The 20,366-nt window shown below is 44.8% G+C and overlaps 1 protein-coding gene across 1 annotated transcript; it reads left to right on the top strand.

The window, feature by feature from the left end:
* Positions 1-8,572: 8,572 nt before the first annotated feature.
* On the top strand, positions 8,573-19,779 carry MPC1 (mitochondrial pyruvate carrier 1). The gene is given in 5 exon segments (XM_084261697.1): positions 8,573-8,710; positions 8,713-8,715; positions 16,409-16,505; positions 18,116-18,248; positions 18,811-19,779. Coding segments are annotated over 5 exon segments (324 nt in total). The 5' UTR covers positions 8,573-8,638; the 3' UTR covers positions 18,830-19,779.
* The last annotated feature ends 587 nt before the right edge of the window (positions 19,780-20,366 follow it).

Here is a 20,366-nt window from a genome sequence, read left to right as displayed (position 1 = left end):
TTTGGTAAATCCTAAAACATGCTAACCAGTCCTAAATACTAAGGATGACATCTAGCGATCGATACTTGTTCCACTTCTTCTGACAAGTGCTGCTGGAGCAGTCTCCCCGCAGCATGAGTGACATGGCAGAGATTCATGCAGAGCGGCCGCTCCAAGGGGAAGCACTGTGTAGCCACCCCCACCTGGGTGCCCCACTATGGGCTGAGAGTCCCTCTTTGCACCCCAGAGAGCCTGCACAGCTGGAAGTTTGTCTCATGCTCTCTCGGGAGGTGGGATGTGTGGATCTGACCGACCCAGCCTGATGAAGCAGCTGGTGTTCCCTGCACTGCTCTGCAGCACACTTGGCAAGTACTTGAACCACAAGGTTTCTACGTGACATGGGATGATGCTCACACCCTGAGCAGAAAGAAGCACCATAGTCACAGGGTTGTGTCATGATAAGGGTATTCCTCTGCTCCAGATTTCTTCTTGGTTAGGTTTTTGTCGAGCTTCCTGCTCAATGAGAAAAGTTTGGCTTCCACTCTAGCAGGACCAGCCTTCCCTTCCTCACTCACACCGTGAAGCTGGGCATACAGGGCAGATGCTTGCCGCCTGGTGCCAAGGGTCAGCAGTTAGGTATTGCAGAGCTTTTGAATGCAGGCTCTTGTATTTAATTTATTAATTTATAATGTACATTTATACAGTTACATTTATTGGTGTAAAAAAAAACAAGCTTTCTCTTTACAGTCCTTGTGAACTGGTGCTGTAGCATCACTGCCTAACATTCATGTTTACTGGAAAGACAAATACCCATACAGAAGATGGCCTCAGGCATTTGTGGGGGACAAGTTTAAAAACTTTATGGTAAGAAAAGGACTCAGGCCAGAGAGTGGTGAGTTTTGCACATGAATGTGTGGGAACATGTGTCTCTCCTTTTAAAAGCTTACACTCTTGAATCAGTACCTTTTTTTTGCTGTCAGACCTCATATAAAGCTAAATGACTCCCTGTTGAGCCCTGATTGGCCTTGCAGAAGTCCACCAGAACCTATTGTTTATTTCACTTTGATCCCAGTGGTTTCAGGAAAGGACTTTGGCATGTTTACTTTCAAGTTACTCATCTTGTATGCCCACGGTTTGTTTATCCACTGTAGTCTACTGAAATTTCTCCCCCTTTTTTTAGCCTGTTAAAGAAATAGGCCAAAGGTGATTTCAGGGCCCCTATTTGGACATGCATCACCAATTTGATCAGAGACAACCTTTGGCTTCCTCTGTAAATCAGCAGCATCCCAGATACTGTCTTGCTCTCACAGTTCACCAGTGAGTGGGAGAAAGCTCAACCCATCAAGCAAAAAATTGTCCCTGACTTAAGTGGATTTAATGCCTCCAAGGGCACTGTAATTGGACCAAAGTAAGTCCTGGTGTAATCGTGTGTCTCTGGCTCAAGCATGCTAATCTGCTTTTTTTTTCCCTAAAACAAGCCTATCAATATTTATGTTCAAGGCTTTCCAGTAGCAGCAGTTGGGGTACTTGTCCTTTAACAGGGGAAGGGCTGGAAGAGCAGAGATACACAGAATTGTACTCTTCTAACAGGAATGATCCCCCACGCCTGACCATCTTCCAGGTTCATATGGGTTATTTAGGCTGGGGAGAGCCAAGGTACCGGGAAACAGCATAATTAAATATGGTAGGTGAATTTATTAGTAGTCAAGCATACTGGGAGCCTATATTTTTTATCATGTTCTAATAAATTTGTACTTATTCAGCTCAATGAAGGCCCGTGAGTTCTGAGGAAAGGATTACATAGTTTAAATGACTGTCATTAATTAACAGTCTGTCTCAACTTTGACCCCTGTAGGTCAGAACCCTGATTTTAGGCTCCTCCTTACAACCCAGGCAGGGAACCGGGGGGTGGACACACAACACGACACAACACAGACAGGACACAGAGACAGACGACGGACTGGGCAAAAGACTTTAAGAAAGCTTGAAGGGAAACCCATCACTAGTTCTTCTCATGAAATACAAGGATTTCAGCAAACACTCTGAAAGGCAGTAGTGGTGGGGGGGAGAACTCTTCACAACTTTGCTTGAGATGTTCATGCCACATCATCGATTCTGCCTCCTTGGGAAAATGAAAGAGTTCAGTTTGGGTTTTTAATCAGAAAACTATTTCCACTGTTTTTTTCTTAAATCCTGCTGGATTCATCACCAGGGCAGGTTTTCCATAACCAGGAAACCAACTCTGCTTTGCAGCCGAGTTTAACATCCACTAGGAAGTGCAGCCTGACACGTGAACACCACGAGCTCTCCTGTTCCACTCCCTGGACATGGTAATTACAGTGATGAAGTAACAATATGCCATCTAACTGGGAAAGATTTCCGCAGCTGAGTGAAGGAGGAGGATTTTGGAGGTGGTGTTACCAGAAAAGACTCTCTTACCCCAGCTGACCCAATTGAGCAACTTAAAGTACAGAGTACACCTGATTGAACAAGCAGCCCTCATCCCTTCCTTCCCAAACACAGGATAATCATCAACACTTGCTTCAAGGATACCAGCAATGCAGCGGTGTGCTGCTTCTCACATGGATATGGGGACATGGCTTTTTAAAAAATGACCATTTATTATCATAATTTCTTAAGAAAATTTTGCAAGTTAAAAAAAACCCCAATCTGTTATAAAGGTCCATTTTAAAATAGTAATCTCCATGTGCCTCTAGTCCAGCACTGGTATCTACATTACCAACTCCAAGTGTAAATAACCTGTGATTAAACCCATTAATCAATGTTTTTTCCCCAAATTATAAAAAGTGACAACTTGTAAACAGCCCCAGAAATACAGTCTAATTTTTGAAAAAGAATCTAAATTCATCTCATTTGAAGCATTATCAAATATATAAACTGTAAAGATAAGCTTCAATTTAGAAATATTTCAGTCTTCATGACAGTAAAAACACAGATGGCTACGTAGAGTCACAGACTGCTTTGGGTTGGGAGGGACCTCCAAGCCCACCTACTTCTAACCGCCTGCCATAGGCAGGAACACCCTCCACTAGACTAAGTTACCCAATCTTAACTATCCATCACTGCTACACCTATTTCAACATGAGACTGGCTTAAGTAATTTCAGCTGCCATTTTGGCTGTTCTATCATGTGTGATTAATTGAGGGCTCAGAATCGCCTCATCACAGAAAAGCCACATTCTCCACCTGCCCTAAGGCTCTGCTGCATCACAGCTGAACTGTTACTTGTGTGGAGTGCATCCTTTGTCTACAGCCACTTGGCTTTCAGGTAGAATATTCACAGGAGAAAATATGCTTTTAAGAATGTTCTGTAAGCTTAACTAGGGAAAGACACTATTGGGGGGGGGGGGGTGGTTTGCTTTCAGGTTGGCCTTGGGGTTTTGTTCTCCATTCCCCTTAACCAGGTTTGAAGCTTGCAGTCAGCCTAGCAGTGGGGTGCTGCTCACACCTTTGAACCTCCAGCTCATCCAGGATGCTTCCCAGGCATGGAATAAAAGCATCCACACAGCCTTGCTGCAAACCCAGCAGCTGCTCTGCCAGGGTGTTGTATTCTACTTCCCCTTGCCTGTGCAACTTTCAGGCATCATATGCTTTTCACAGCAGAGGAGTAGCAGTTCTATATAGACCCCATTAGGGCCAGAGCTTGTGGGATCCCCATGAGTATGGTTTAGAAAAAGCGAGTAACTACACTAATAAAAGTTTCAAGTGCTCAGGCCCATGTGACAGTGACCAAACCATGACAGGCAGGCCTTTCTGCATGGGAGGCAGGGAAAAGCAGCAGTAACTGCCCGAACGCTTGTCTTCTGCACTGACAAAATACTTTCTTTTATTGTTACAGGTAGCACTTCTTGCTTCAGTTCCTGCTGCCCAGCTGTTGCTTGGCTTGCCAACCACAACTGTTAATCACAGTAGCTGCTAATTTGCCAATATTTATGTCTCAGCAATACAGGTTTTATTCCACATCCATTTGGCATCTATTTCAGTTTTCACTTCTTGACTTTGACTGGTGTAATTCCTATGTTATAGTGTTCTTTTGGGCATTAACAGAGGTGGGTCTGTCTTTTTCTTGTGGTTTTATAAATATTACCCCGTTGACTTATTTGTGGGTCCTCACCTGGAAATAAATGGTTTTATTCTGGTACTTGATCCTGCTCCATATGCCACTAAGAAGTAAGTGCAGAAGATGAAATGCCTCTAGCTCCAGAATGTAACAATTTAGCCCAGTGGACCAGGTTTTACATAGAAACTATTAATCTCTCAAATGGTGTTGTGCATGTGTGCCAGCTCCACGGTCGGTGTGAGAACTGCTACCTGCTAGCTGCTGGATTTTTCAGCCCTGAGAAAATTGTTTCTGCATTTCAGAAAGTGTTTTCTAAAATGAGGTGTAGCTCCTTCCTTCTAGACTGATTTAGTTGTTAATAATTTGGTTCGGTTTTCTTTAGGCTACTACTAAATTCCTATTTCTGCTATCGTGTCTCTGCAAACGTGTCAGAGCTGACAGTGTGTTGTGCAGAGATCATTCATTATTTGTATGAGGCAGCCTCCCAGGTTAGCATTCACAGGTGCTCAGTCTACTTAGCTGCTGCTCTGTGCTTTACACGGAACAAAACTCCTCAAGCATCAAGCCAGCATGTAGTGATAATGTATCTGTAATCAAAGATGCAAAGATAAATGCAAGTGTCGCATCAAGCTGTGCTCTTGCTTGACTCCATTTGATCTTACCAGGCTGATTAAATGTCATAGGCGATGAATCTTGTCCATCTTCTCCTCTACCTACCAGATTATTTGTGTCCACTTTCATGAACAGGCATTTCATTACAAGGTCCAAGAAGACTGTCCAAGCAATACGTCTTTTCTTCAATACATCTTCTGCAACAGAGGGGCAGTAACAAAAGCAAGTGAGTTAAAAAAGCAATGACCTGAAGTAAAGACTGAGGGAAAACTAGAATCACTGGTCAGCCTAATAAACTTCAGAGGCATCTCCTCACAGAGGTCAGAGTACAAGGCTAACAAGAAACAAAGGAAAGCAATGGGAATTCCAGGAAATGACAGGCAGGGTTTTTGTGAAGATAATCTAAGGGATAAAAGATTGCAAAGGATTTCTCTGAAAACCAAACTGGCTACAGCTACCTGTTCTGACTGGAAGAAACACAGGAACCATCCTCAGACATCAAGTGGCTTAACTTAGTCACATGCACCTAATGACCTGAAAATCAAAAGGGAACATCCAGTAAGTAGGCAGAAGGACACAGGAATAGATGAACATAAAGAAACAGTGTCAGCCGGCAGGTAACAGAATCTGAAAGGTTAAGGCATTAAATTAATTTCAACTACCAACGGTCATAAAAGGCAACTGAAGAAGTTTGATAAAAGCATTAGAGATTAAAAGGCGGCAAAGGAAATTGCAGTCATTAAATAACACAGAAAGAGGCCGTAGCAGGTAAAGGCGGGAGTAAGATAATAACTCAAAACAGGCCTGAATTAAGTGTGAAAAATGGACAGAAGCATGGTTCAGATCTGAAGAACAGGTGAAATATGTTTGAGAAAACATGTGTGTCAGGACGTAATGAAACTTGCTCTGAGGCCCACTAGGCCCTAGCAGAAGCAATCTGGGATCAGAAGTGATTATCCTCCAGCCTCTGGAGAGGGCGGGGCAGTCCAGCACCAGAGAAGAGCACGTGTCTGAAGAGAAGGGGCTAACAACCACCCAGAAAATTTTAAGTCAATTGGTCTAATTCTGATATAAAATAATAATTAAAAAATGCTAGAAGAATTTATTAATTAACCAGTTAATGTTCACTGGGAGAGCAACATGCTTAAAAGTACACCTAACATGGACTTGTCAAGAGCAACTCATGTCAAATCCCAGCTAATTTCTCTATTGAACAGGCTAAGGGGGTAAAAAGGGAAGCTGTGGATGGGGTAAATTAAGGGGGGGTCTTTTGTATGGCTTCAGATATCCTTATAAGAAACCTAAAAATATGCAAATAAACCCACTATAAATACATAGGGAACAGCAGCAAAAACAAACTTCAAATCAGTGCTAGCTGCTTCTGTTGCGTGACTGGTAGGGCCTGTCATGTGGGCCTGGTTTCTTCTGGACACATTTCTAGTCAATGATTTTTCCATTAACTACTTTGAAAACAAAGCGGAATGCTCTCAAAATTACAGAAAAGCCCTGCATAGCCGGTAAGGTGTGGAGTACGACATGATGACTCTTGCTGGAGTTATGCCTTAAGAAAGCTGTGAACAAACACGTAGTAAGCAAAGGGTTAACAGATTTAAAAGGCACAGCCTGTGAGAAAAGGCTGGAAGAACTTGTTTACTCCAGGTAGAAAGACTGAAGAACAAGCCCTTCCAGTCCAGACAGACTTATTTTTTTTCTCCATTCCAAATTCTTCCAAAGAATTACTCATTTTCAGTAGAGTAAGGCTTCATTTTTAGGTAAAGCTGTAGCTGTAATATTAATGAGTGAGCCTGGCCATCTAGGCTGTGTGGAATAAGACTAAAAGAGATTTTGTTTGATTGTACAGAATTAATTTCCATAGACCTTCCTGCTGTGGGTCCAAGTCCAATCAGCCAGAAAAAAAATTTTCTTTCAGACCCATGGTGGTTTGACCCAGGCTGGAGGACAGACGCCCACCAAAGTTGCTCTTGTCACTCCCCTTTTCAGCTGGACAGGGGAGAAAATGTCTATTGAGAGGCTTAGGAGTCCAGATAAGGACAGGGAGAGCTCATTCTGCCATCAATGTCATGGGCAAAACAGACTCAACACAGAATAAAGGAAAGAAAGCTCTCTAATTTATGGCACTGCACTGCATACCCAGTGACACCAGAGTCTGGTAACAAGTGCGACCAGACCTTAAAACACCTTCCCCTCACCCCTCTCTTCTTAGCAGACTTCACTTTAGTCATGATTTTGCTCCCTTCTTCCCCCTCATTGTGGCACAGGGAGAGGAACAGGGAACGGGGGTTTGGGTCAGTTCCTCACAAGCCGTTTTCCTTCTTAGCAGAGGGAGCGTTTCATTCAGACTCACGTTGCTGCTTTTAAATGAGGAGTCTTAATAGTTCACCAAAGTATGTTGGGCTACGTTTTGGCTTTTCGTGGGGCACTGTCATCAAACGCTCACCATAAAACTCTCCCACACAGCAAAGCCAAGGTTATTGTCGGGTGTCACACATGCTGCAGATACACAAGAAGGACATGATGTATGCACAAAATGCTTTTCCTCAAACCTGCTCCTGTCCGAACTATCAGGGGTCACGGGGAGAAGGGTGCAGGATTTTTCCTTCTTTTTCCCAAGATCCCACAGGGAAGAGGAGGGAAGCAGGAGGAAACAAACAGTTGCAGCCTCCGGGGTTTCTTGCACAGCCTTAGGTCTGCCCCAGGCTGCACTCTCAGCCCAGTTCCAGGCTGTCGTAACCAAGGCCTTTGGAGAGCAGTGTTGATAAACATCCATTTTCACTATCTCTAGTGCACCGAGCAAAGATAAAATAAGTAATTCACATATCGGTATTTGTTTGAATGGCCCAAATTTTATGGAGATTATGGTATTACCAGGGTTAGAGTTTATCTTCCCTTCTAAATACACAACCTCTGCTCAGGTATGAAATAGAAAGTGCTGGTGAGACCCTTCCAGGCACGGAAGGAAAGGCTGAACTGCTGCCGTACCCCTAGCTCCAAAAACTCCAAGTCCACGAACAGGGCTCTTCCAAGTCCCGTGGGATTATCTTTTCCAACAGGTGACGGGGGCAGCCCCGGGAGCCCTTGCCTGGCCTGCTTTTCGCGCCCTTGCGAGGCACCACTTTTGCGGCTCCAGTCAGCTCGACCACCGCGGCGGGGAAACCCCCCCCGCCGCCGCTGGAGAGGACGCAGAGACTCGCCCCTGCACCTCCCGAGCGCCCCCAGTAACGGCAAGCACCCACCCCGCCCCAGCGAGCCTGCCGCCGGGCTGGCCGGGGCTGGCAGCGGCGCTCGCACCCCGCCTCTCGCCCTCCCATCACTCGGCACCGTCCCTGAGGCCGGGAGGGATGGGCGCCCGAGCGGGCTGACAGAGGCCCCGCGCGATGGGGGCCGGGGCGGACACCCGCACCCCCCGCAGCCCAGCCCGCAGGCCGCTGACAGCCGCTCCACGCCCAGCCCCGCCGCCGCCCCCGACACGCGCCACTGAGGAGGGGCGGAGCCAGGCTCCGCGAGAGGCAGGATGCGCCCCTCAACGGCCAATGGGAAGCCACCAGCCACCATCCTGAAGCCAATAGCGGCTCGGAGAGCCGCCGCGCGGCTCTGCCCTGCGGGCTGCAAAGGAATGCCGGCAGCTCAGCCCATGGCGACCCTCCTCGCTGCGCTTTGCGACAATTTCCCCCCCCCTCTTCCCGCCGCCTTGCTTTACGGCACCCTCCCTTTCCCCCCCCCCGCCCCTCATTGTGACCACCTTCCCGGTTTCGGAGCCGGTGACGGGGGAGGTGGGGCCGCCGCAGCCAATAGGGGCCGAGAGCGCCATGGTGACGGAGGGGGCGGTGGCGCGGGCGCTGCCGTAAAGCGGGTGTCGGGCGGCGGCGCGGGGGAGTTGTCACCGGCGCCGGTGGTGGCAGTGTGTGAGGCGGGCGGGCTGGGCGCTCCCTGCCGCCGAGGGCCGCCATGGCGGGGGCGCTGGGCCGCAAGGCCCTGGACTATGTGCGCAGCAAGGATTTCAGGGACTACCTGATGAGGTGAGCGTGGGTTGGGGGTCGTCGCCGGCCGCCGCTGCCGCCGCTCCTCCCGCCTGTGCCTCGGGCGGCCGCTCCCGCCGCCGAGGCGGCAGGGACTGGCGTCCCTTCCCCGGCCGCTCGCCCCGCCCCCCATTCCCCCCTCCTTCAGCCTCGGGGCACCCGGCGGGGCGATGTCCGGGCGGCTTCGTTTGACCTCTGCCGTGCTCTGCCTCACCGGCTGTCGGGCGCGGGGAGGGGGGCTCGGGGCGCCCGGGAGGGAGGGAGCGCCCGTCGGGCGAAGGCGCGGCCGGCCCGGAGGTGCCGAGGGAGTGGGCGCGGGGCCCGGCAGGGGCGCGGGGCTCGCCGCGCCGTCGCGGCGCCGATGCGCCCCTGTCGTCACCTCGGTGTGCGGAGGCTGTTCGGGCTGTCAGTCTCCTTCCCGCCCCTCCCCGGGGAGACCGCGCTTGACCTTGAAGCGGAGCGGCGCGGTTTGAAACTGCCGCGGCAGCCGCGCTCCGCTGTGACCTTCTCCTCTCCCGGCCGGCCGGGAAGCCCGGGGGCTTCTTCCAGCGCGGAGCGGTGCCCCGCCGCAGGCCGCTGCGCGCCGAGGGGGCGGCGGGCGGGCGGAGATGCCCGGCCGGTGGCACCCACGCCCCGACCGCTGCCTGCAACGCCGGCAGGGAGAGCGCTGCTCGCGTGTGGGCAGGGGCGGGTTTGGTAACAGATGTCGTCTTAAGGACGCTTATTTACAGATCCTCCAGAGACTTACGCGTGTGCTGTTTTCCCAGAGGCTTGTTTCGTGGCAGTGCCTTGAGCCCCGTCGTCCCGTGCCCCCTCCCAGGCAGCTCAGTGCTTTTTTTTTTGCTTTTTTTTTTTTTTGTTAAGCCTGGTTTTCTGTGCGGTGTTGAAGGGTACAGCACCTTGAACTGAAATCGCCAGAATGCCTTAAAGATACACGTCTTATGAGCAGAGCCTGAGGGAACTGGGTTTATTTAATCTGGAGAAGATGAGGCTGAGGGGAGACCCTACAGCCCTCCCTACAGCTACCTGAAAGGAGATTGCAGCAGGGAGGGGTCTGGTATCTTCTTCCAAGTAACTAGTGGTAGGATGAGAGGAAACAGCTTCAAGTTGTGTCAGAGGAGGTTTAAATTAGATGTTAGGAAAATAATTCACTGAAAGAGCGGTCAGGCGTTGGAACAGGCTGCCCAGAGAGGTGGTGGAGTCACCATCCCTGGAGGTGTTCAAAAAGTGTGTAGACGTGGCACTCCAGGACATGGTTTAGTTGATGTGGTATTGGACAAGTAGTTGGAATTGGTCTTAGAGATATTTTCCAACCTTAAAGATTCTGTGATTTTATGATTCTATGATACAGATATGGCATACTAGCTTAGGTCTTGCTGAACTTACATAGAACTGGCTCAAGTAGGCAGGCTGAAGTTTTCTTGGCTGACAAGCATTTTGATAATACTAAACAAACAAAAATGGGCTTTTCTAATAAAGGTGGTTGAGCAACTTTTCACTATAGCTGTTGCTTGCTGGTTTACCTACATCTATTGCAACTGATGTTTGAAGTTGAGCAAGCATGTAGGAGGACATTGTTTATCTGAGGAAGTCTTGGTTAAAGTAGCAGGAGATGGTGTAAGCTTGCATGGAAGAGGGATTGTAATATAAAGGCTCAGTAAGCAGGAGGGTTTGCTTGGCGTTTGCAAGATCAAGTTCTACAGAAATGGTGGAGAAAAGCGAAGTCGGAGGAGGAATAGAACATCCTTGAAGCAAAATTGGGAAAGATCAGAACAGGCTTCTATGTGGAGGCCTTTTGGAAGTCTTAAAGATACTGTGTAAGCTTGAAAGATGCATTTTAATACTGACAGTTAATTGTACCACACTTCTGGTGAAGTTTGTAAACGGCCAGTTAAACAGCAATCTGCTGCTTAATTGGAAAAACAAAGAAAAATTTGGGTGAGAACAGCAGCTTCCTAACACCACCGTAGTTGCTTGCTGGAAGTCTTTCCATCCATACCAAAGACTGAGAAGGTAGCTGTGAAATAATCCTTTTCAGCTGTATTTCATCCTAATTCTGGTCTTGAAAGGAGCCTTCCACAGGACTGTACCTCTGTGGGATGGTTTCTGCTGCCTCGTACAAAGTTACCCGCTTTTCTGAGCTTCTGTTGCTGGGTGTGTCATGAAGGGCTGAAGTCAGTTGCTCCATCTGGCATGGCCTTTCAGCATTGTTTCTTGCTTAATGGGAGATGAGTGCCCAAGTTGCTGGCTGTAGGTTGAGATTTAGATTAACAGTCAAGGAAAGACTGTACTGTGTCTTCTCTGTAGCAGAAATGGAATGTGTATACTTCAGAGCTTTATCTCTTTACATTCCTTCCTGAAGGCTCTTGCTTCCCCAGACTGCAGGACTCTCTCCTGAAGAGGATTCCCCTCTTGTGTTGCTCTCAGATCGAGGGTTTCCTTGTGGGTCTGAGACTGTTACCTCTTCTAGAAACAGGCATCTCTTCACTGCTGTGAAGCAAGGCTTTATCAATGTTAAACTTGTTTGTGGGAAGCAGTGAACTGAGATACAGTTTGTTATATCAGTGTTGTGTTTTAAATCGGTTGACCCTAAGTAGACTTAACTGAAGTTACTCAAAGTGGTGGAATTGAATGTTCTATTATTTTATGGCTTGGGGCAAACAAAACTTGCAGGAATAAGTACTTGGAATAAGTAGCTTCAGATTCAGCTTTGTAACTTGGAAACATACAAGCAAGCATAATGAATGAACAATGTATTTCTCAGACAGATGTATCTGGCATTAGGATTGAATTACATCATGGCTTAGCTTTTGGATCTTGCACAAAGAAACAAGATAAATTACTTTTAAAACTGTCATTAATAATTAGATGTTCTGGCAGTTTCACATCTGGCTTCTCTCAAGTGGTGATTAACAGGGATCTCCATAACTGTAAATCATACAAATATTGATTTACCCTAATGTCTTAATGTTTTAAAGTAAGCACAGTAAGAGTGTAAGCTGTAGGTAGACTTCCTGCTTCTTGTAAAATGCAGCAGTAATTTCAATTTAAAACTAGCAGATTAGCATATGAAAGCCTGGTAGCTCTATTGTGAAACTGAAGTTGCAGTTTTTTCTGTAGATCCTAAAAATGTCTGCTATCATTAAAGTTGCATTAGTTAAGCCACTAATAGTAGGCAACTAAGTCTTCTTGCTTCCTGTCCTAAAGATTTAAAACAGTATCTTCTGAAAAAAATTCAGCAAAACAGCTTTCCTCCTCTCTTGGAGGATCTATATGCTAATCCAGACAAACTTTGTCTTCTTCTGGTAGAAGCCTAAATTACTTCAGTCACATAAGGAATCCCAAGGAGTCCCAAAAATCTTCTGCTAATAGAAAAATGGGGGTCTCTGTACATCTTTTGGGGCACCTCTGAGTTACCAGGAAGAGACACTTCCGCTGTCACGTGAACGTACTGGCGCTGTTGGTGTAGGTGGCTCTGCAATAGATCACTCATTCCTTGTGAAGCTGAAGCACTTCTATTGGTGTAAGCTGCGTGGGACCTTTCTTTTAATTGAACTGAACTTTAAAAGAGGTAGTGTCAGTAGTATAACTAGGATTGGCTGACCTTCAGTTCTCCTTGTTAGTAAATCTTTAAACACAAGGACCGAAGAGCTTTATGTCCTCTACCAGCCTGTGCTAGAAACTGAAGGACAGTGCCTGCTGTCATCCTCTTGTGTGCCCTGCAAACTGAACAGTCTACTGCTTGCAGAAGTGTAAAAGCCATTCCACTGGAGGGATGGAAGTGTGGAGGAAATGGTTGGTGGCAGTTCTTCTACGCTTGCAGAGTCAGCTCTGCCCTATTAATATCCTCGTTGTCAAAATACATGTGAAAACTATGGAAACTTTTCCTGCTATTGCCCCAGCATAGTCTTTCTGGAGTGTAGTAGCAATATAAGGTATTGATCAGATATTGGTTTTTCATGTGATATCTAGATGCTTACACAGGAACTGGGTGAGTAAATCCAAGAACTGTTGTCCACAGTTCTAGAAACTTCAGGATAAAGTGTTCCCTTTGTCAAGGGATTGAATGTAGTTCTTGGAAACTACTAATTTGGAATGGTCTCGCTCCAGAAAGAGGCATGTGTGCTGCTGTTAGGTAGGCTGCATTTGTTGCAGCTGTCTTGACAGCAGAACATTAGGACTGGATGCCTGCTTTTTGAAAAGTCCATATGACCTTCATCTGCCCTCTTCTAGGAACATAATAACTATTCCAGTCTCACGTGGATATGAGTTCAACCTTGCAAGACCTTATCCAGAGATGCCTAATCTGTTAAAATAGCAGCAGTTTGATTCTATTTTAGGCTTACACTTGCATGAAAACAACTTCCACTTGGAGGTTGATTTGTGTTGGCACAAAAACACTCTGTCCAAAGACACATTTCAACTTTTTTAGTTAAGGTTTTATAAAAAACAAGTGGAGTGTGTACTTGCTTCATGAACTTGAATTAATTATTGCTGGAGTTCAGTTAATAAGAAAACAAAAGGCAAGTGTTAGACCAGTCAAGGACACCCTAACAAAGCATCTTCCAGCTCTGGAGTCCTCCATAAAGGAAAGACATGGAGCTGTTGGAGAGAGTCCAGAGGATGGCTGTGAAGGTGATCAGAGGGCTGGAGCATCTCTCCTGTGAAGACAGGCTGAGAGTTGGGATTGTTCAGCCTGGAGAAGAAGGCTCTGAGGAGACCTTATTGCACCCTTCAGTACCTGAAGGGCCTACAGGAAAGCTGGAGAGGGGCAGTTTACAAGGGCAGAGAGTGATAGGACAAGGGACAATGGCCTTAAGATGAAGGAGGGGAGATTTAGATGATATATTAGGAAGAAAATCTTGACTGTGAGGGTGCTGAGGCACTGGAACAGGGTTCCCAGAGATGGTAGTACCCTCTCCCTGGTGGTGTTTGAGGTCAGGCTGGATGGGCTTCTGGGCAACTTGATGTAGCTGGAGGTGTCCGCTCCTTGCGGGAGTGTTGGACCAGATGGGCTTTAAAGGTCCCTTCCAACCCAAACTAATTATGATGTTGAACAGCCTGCAGCTTGTAATAGGCTTGCTGAAATGCTTGTCCAATGTAGATCTGGCTGTTCTCTCACTGTTGTAAAACAGTGCTTTAAGGTAGACATCAGCATGAGAGAAGAGATTGTTGAAGTGTTCTGCAGCTCTGAGCAGCATTAGGTGGGCAGCAGAGTTCTGATTAGTAGCTGGTTTCCTGTGCATCTTAATTCAGAACTGAACTTTGTCACTGTCCTTGTTAGAATGCTCAACATTTCTGAAGCATTTTAAAAGGTATAGTAGCAAGCTACCTTCTTCAAAACTGCCACAGAGGTACTGTAGCTGTTTAGCTTTGTTGTGACAAACCCTGACGGCTTTTGGCATCTTTGGCACAAGTTTAAAAACAAGTCGGGGTGGGATCTTCAGTGCTTTGAAGTCTGCAGAGTACAGGTGTCTTCACAGACCATCATGCGGTTTTTGTCTCGCTGGGAAAAAGATGCTTGAGCAGCAAACACTTGTCACAATGACAGCTCTCCAAGGAAATGGGATTTTAAATAGTGTTATGTTAATCCCTGTTAAAGCCATGGAAGTTTCCTATCTTCTGTTTGTGGTGCACTTGTTTTCCATGTTGTTTGTGAAAGAAACTAATGTTTGTTTTCTTTCTTCCATGTGTCTTTTGAATGGAAATTGATGACTCTCCACTGGAACAGTACGGTAAGAAAGGGGAGGGGACTCGAGGCTTTACTTTCTCCCTAACTTGAGCAGCTTTCAGTCTCCTTGCACCCACTTTGTTACAACCTTACCTGCATCTGAAAAGCATACGTTGAACTTCCAGGAGTGATGCACTAGTAATATTTATTCACAAGTCTGAGGCTAAGGTGATCAAAATAAGCTCCTTCAGAATGTAAATCACTGCAGAATTAAGGGGGCTTCAATTTTTTTTTTTGTACTCTTTGCTATGGAAATCAGATTTAAAGCCATTCTAAAGCAACAATTCTGGTACATAACTGAAGGACCTGACTTATTTTTAACCAGCTGTACTTCAGAGAATAAGTGTATGATATAATTCTCACAACAAACTTTTTTCCTGTTGCCTTTTAGTTTGCTCCTGAAACTGGGATGGGTATTTTATGCCTGTTACAATGTGAATCATAATGTTATGAAAGACTTGCTCTTCTATGTAGACCAAAGACAAACTATATAGTTGTAGTTTGATCTTTATGTGTGGAAACTTCAAAGGGCTGCCTGTCTGCAGGTGTTTAACTGGATAACTATCTCAAATCTACCTCCCTGGTCAGGAGAGGAAAGTCACTGCTGCAGCGCTGCTGCGATGTGAACTGATCGTTCCTCAGCTTGAGCACCCTGAGCCTGAAGTGGTCCGTAGTCTGTCGTGTATTATTTGTTCTGGTTGCAGTTGGATTATGTAAAAATGCCAAGTTGACTTGATTTAGTTTTCAAAACAGAAGTTACTGCTAATACTCTCAAAGCTGTAGTTGTTTCATAGGTTGACAAAATCAAGGTTAGTGCCTTGAAGACTTATTTTTCTGAAACTAAAGTTATTTAAATGAGACTCCTGAAATGACTAGGACAAGCAACGAGTCCGTAGAAGATCAGTATCTACAAAGAAGTTGGGGATAAGTAGGAAGAGCTGGGCCAAGGAACAGGTTGTGAATGAGTCTAGGAATGGAAGGTAAGAAATGTGATAGGGCATCAAGGTTGAGAAGGGGAGAGGTTGGAGAAGGTTTTCCTTCTCCTGTGGGATTTAGTTTAGGTGATCCTGCTCTGGCAGGAGGGTTGGAGCAGATGTTCTTTCAAGGTCCCTTCCAACTCCTAACATTCCATGATTCTGTGACTGTAAGACCCTCACCAAGTACATGTGGTCACCAGTGACCTTTTGCAGTCTGTTTTAGTGTGGTCATGCTAACAGTAATTGTCTTGCTATGCAAATATTCATGGTTACTTGACCAGATGTTTGTTTCTGGTGGTCTTATTATCCCTTAAAACTATTTAAATAGCTACATTAAAGCCTCTAAACCCATATCTTGTGTGCTGCTGACTGTTTCATGTGAATGTTCTTGTTCTGTTGCAATATCTTGTGTGTAAGTGGTGTTACATTTCTTTACACTGTATCTGTTCAGTGTAAATAGCACATAGCCATGCAACTGGATTATGCCATGTTATCCCTGATGAACAGGAGAGGCTTTAACCACTACAGATGTCCATTTTCCTATCAGTAGGACTACAGTAAGCAAGTGCATTTATTGCAGACTTGAAAAAACAGTTCTTCACTTCAGCAATTCCTTGTGTTTTCATTTGACTTTTGAGGAGCCTTATTTGAAAGAGATGAAGGCAATTTTCTGCACACAAGTGAGCTGTAAGTCTGAGGTTATTATGACTGCACCAATCAGATTGCAATAATATGTCAGCCATCATTAAGCACAAAGCTGTGGCCTACAGTAGTTTCTCTCCTGTCTGATAAGATTCAGAATAGGTTCCTCCTTCCATCTCAAAACTAGATTGTGCTAAAAGGTGTTTAGTTTCTCCTTAGCATAGGAAATAATCTGTCTTAACTTGTAATTTTACCCTTTCCTCTGAAGCTTTGTGTGGCTAAGGAAAACTAAGTATACTGCAGGAAGTCAGTGTTTCTCTAACTTTATTTTCTTTTTCACTCTTTACAGCACTTTTGGGGGCCAGTTGCCAACTGGGGACTTCCTGTTGCTGCTATTAATGACATGAAGAAATCGCCAGAAATCATTAGTGGCAGAATGACGTTTGGTAAGACCTGAGACAAAACTTTTGTCAGTAAACTGACTACAGAACAGAGGTTCTGTCTTTCAGGCAGTGATGCATTATTAGTTGCCTGCAAACACATGATTGGAGCAGGTACAAATATTGAATATCTTGTTATATAACTTCAGAGGCCACTTAAATTGTAGACCTGGTTGTCCAAAGCCCCATCCAACCTGGCCTTGGACACTGCCACAGCTTTTCTGGGCAACCTGTGTCAGTGCCTCACCACCCTCATGGTGAAGAATTTCTTCTTACTATCTAATCTGAATCTACCTCCTTTTAGTTTAAACCCATTACTCCTTGTCCTATCACTCCATGCCCTTGTAAACATGGTATCTTAGACTACTGCACACTAGTTCAGAATGCATCTTTTTACCCAACTTTATTCTTTGTATAAAGAACAAAGATGCTTTGTGGTTAGTGTGATGCTTCAATATCAATGCTAACAAATAAATGGTAATGCTTAGTCTACAGGGTGCTAAAAGCAGCTGAGGGATATGAGTTCCTTGCAAGGAACTTGTGTATGAGAGGCTAGTGTGGATCTTAATGGAATTGGTGTGAGAATTTCTTTTAATGCATAAACAATATTTTTTTCCACTTTCTTTTGAAGTATGTATGTAGATGCCTGTCTCTTACTTCATGTTCAAATTCTCCTCTAGGATCATAAATCTGGTAGCTTTAGTAATAATTTTGGCATTATGTATTTTCCTTAGCTCAGTTAATAACTTAATTCTTCTTCCCCCAAGCAAAACACTTTTAGGTTAAGGAAATGTATAGCTATAGTTCACTATGCTATCCTTAGAGTCAGTCCCTTAATCAGCTTCCTCTCGATGCAAGACCAGTTTGAATAGTCCCTGGTAAGTGAAACTTTGACAACCCAGCACTTTGGTGGCAGCTCTCCAGCTCAGCAAAGTTGAGACACTTTGAATTGTTACAAGTGTGTGTAGAGGGTGGTGCACAAATATTTTTCTGTTGTCTAAGCTCTGTGCTTAAAGGCTGTCTTCCTTAAACAATTACTTTCCCAATTATTTTTTCTTTAAGCCTGTGAAACTTTGCAAAACTATTTACTTTAGGTTGTAATTTCCTGTATTTTAGTGCAATTATGATAGAGTAGATTAAAATTGCTACCTGCTTTCAAGGAAGCTAAGAAACAAAGCCTTATGCTTCTAACTGTTCATGATTACTTGGGAATGGAAACTTTGTTCTCTTAATGTCCATTTTAAAATGCTCCTAGCTCAATTTAAGTTATTAGTATTTTTAAAATACTGTCCTAGAAATTGTCAGAGTAATTGTATAGGACAGGCTGTGTTCTCACTGGGATTTGCTCTCATTCTCTGGCTGAAGACTTCAGTTACATCACAGGGAACTGTGTGAGGAAAACAAGGTGTTTGGAAAGCTGCAGCCCTGCGTGTTGTGTAGCAAAAGTGAGCACTGCTGTGTGGGTGTTCTCCCTGCATTCAAAGCGGACACATCTGTAAGACTTGGGAAACTTAAAAGCAGTGAGAAGTGATCTACTTGTCATTGCACTTCACAGGTATGAAAACAGTACCTTAACAAAATGCAGATGTTGAAATCTCTTGTATCATGTTTTGCAGCACTGTGTTGTTACTCCTTGACTTTCATGAGGTTTGCCTACAAAGTGCAGCCCAGGAACTGGCTGCTTTTTGCATGCCACTTGACTAATGAAGTTGCACAGCTTATTCAAGGAGGACGACTGATCAAATACAGGCAAGTCGCACTTTCAGAAGGGGAGGTCATAACCTGATGGCTCATGGAGTACTGTTAGGGGGTGTGTAACTGTGGGGTTGCTTCATGTATTATGTTGATTAGTCTGCATGTGTCTCACTCTGTAACTAATTCCTGAGATGGAAACACATAGAATTGTGAAAGGGTTGTATGTCTGAAAGGGAAACCAAGCAAAATATTTAAGCCAACTGTTCTCTAGAATGAGTAGATCCAACTGAGTGTGACAGGAGAACAGATTGCAAACAGTCTCACACCCTTGTTGTGTAGCAAGTACTGCAGACGATGCCCCAGGCAATCCTTATGAGCCAGGATTATAGTTCTTCTCTCTTCTGCTCCAAGAAACCTATGTGGAGCAATGGGAGGATGCAGCTGCCTGAACTATAAATAAAAAATGAGACTGAGCAAAACTGCAAGTGAAGTTGCCTTTGCATAAATAACTGGTCAGGTGTCCTTCCTTCCTAAAGTTCTACTGTAAGTCCATATTTTTTTAATAGCAATTGCAGTTCAATATTCATTCTTACAAATGCTGTTCTTCTCTTGGCAGGATGGAGAAAAAGAACTAAATATCTAACTTGAAATAAGCCAGGGAATGTGTTCATCCCAAATTACAACCAAGGAAGACTTGCCATCTACAGTTGCTGTGACAATTAAAATGGGGATAAAACAGAAACACCTGTTATGAGTATGACCCCACCAAGAATCCTTCTACTAAATTTTTTATCTTGCCTTTTAAAAAGTACTATTCAGCGATGTAAACCATTGCATTTAAAGCTTTGTTGCCTTACAGGTCCTTAATAACTACTCCTTTTAATAGTCATCCAAATAACAAGCAATATTTGACAAAACCTTTTTAATCTAACAGTCTACAAAAGTGGCCCATGACAGTTTGAAAAACTGTTTTAAAATCAGTATGAACAGAGGTCAGTACACAGAACTGTAGGTGGCATTGTGCTATCTATTAACATATTAAAAGCCATTTAACTTGGGTGCATTCATTCCTATTCTTTTTTTTTTTTTTTTAATTTAAGCAGTGGCTTGCTAATCTACAAGAACAAATGTGTAGATAGGCAGCCTGGAAGCGACCAGCTATCCCTCTTCCCTTACTGCATGCCTTGTCTCCCTAAAGAGACTTCATTAACATTTTTAAATCGCACATTATTTAAGAAGACTTGGAAAAACAAAAGCATAGCACTGAATGAAGGAAGGCAACAAAGTCTGTTCTAAATGGATTTTATTTTTTTCCTACTGTTTGAGTTGTTTAGATATATGTAATCCTTGTACAGGCAAAACCTTAACTTGTTTCGAGTCAGTAAGATCTGAAGGTTGCAAGGTGCCTTTCAATAGTTTTTTTTTTTGACTTCCTGGGGAGGGTGGTTTGCCTGCATGACCTGCCTGACAGTTACACTGCTGTAAAGCTACAGATGACAAAGAATGTATGTGATGAGTTTTTATTTCGGTGCAGTGTTTTTGAACAATAAACATGTTCCAAATGGCAATAAATCCCTTCACTGTTTTTGAAGAGTCTTGTTCATCATACTGTGGTATCAGGTCCTGAAATGAAGTTTCAGTATGGAGTGTCGTTATGGCAGAATGGTTTGGGTTGGAAGGGATCTTAAAGCCCATGTAGTTCCAACCCCTGTGGCTTTCTGGGCTGCAAGCGGGCATTGCCAGCTCTTCATTACCAAACAACCCCAAGTCCTCCTCAGGGCTGCTCTCAGCCCATTGCTGTAACAGCCTGAAGCAAAACTGGGCTGAAACATCCAGTAGTATTATCCTTTGCATATATTGAGTTCAGGCAAATGTCCTCTGGATCCTAATAGCTAACACCCCTTTTCCACCCACCAAGGAAAAGGGGCATGTGTGTGCTTGAGTGAGGAATCCTGCTGTGATAGGCAGGGCTGAAGTCAGGGCTCTCCCTGCAGCTGAGTAAATCTTTCATAGTGACTTCTAGCAGTTACAAGGTGGCTAACTAAAAACTTGTTTTAAGCCTAGGCTGATACTGTGTTCTCAACTGCATGAAGGGTAAATTTTGTAACAGGCATCCAAGCAAGAGGCTTATGGAGCATGTCCTGCTCCATGGGTCAGACTACTACTGCTACT

The sequence above is a fragment of the Gallinula chloropus genome (genome assembly GCF_964237585.1).
Source record: "Gallinula chloropus genome assembly, chromosome: 3".
In the NCBI taxonomy this organism is placed as follows: domain Eukaryota; kingdom Metazoa; phylum Chordata; class Aves; order Gruiformes; family Rallidae; genus Gallinula; species Gallinula chloropus.
The sequence above is the reverse complement of the archived record's forward strand: the minus strand, read 5'-3'. Positions and strand labels throughout refer to the sequence as shown.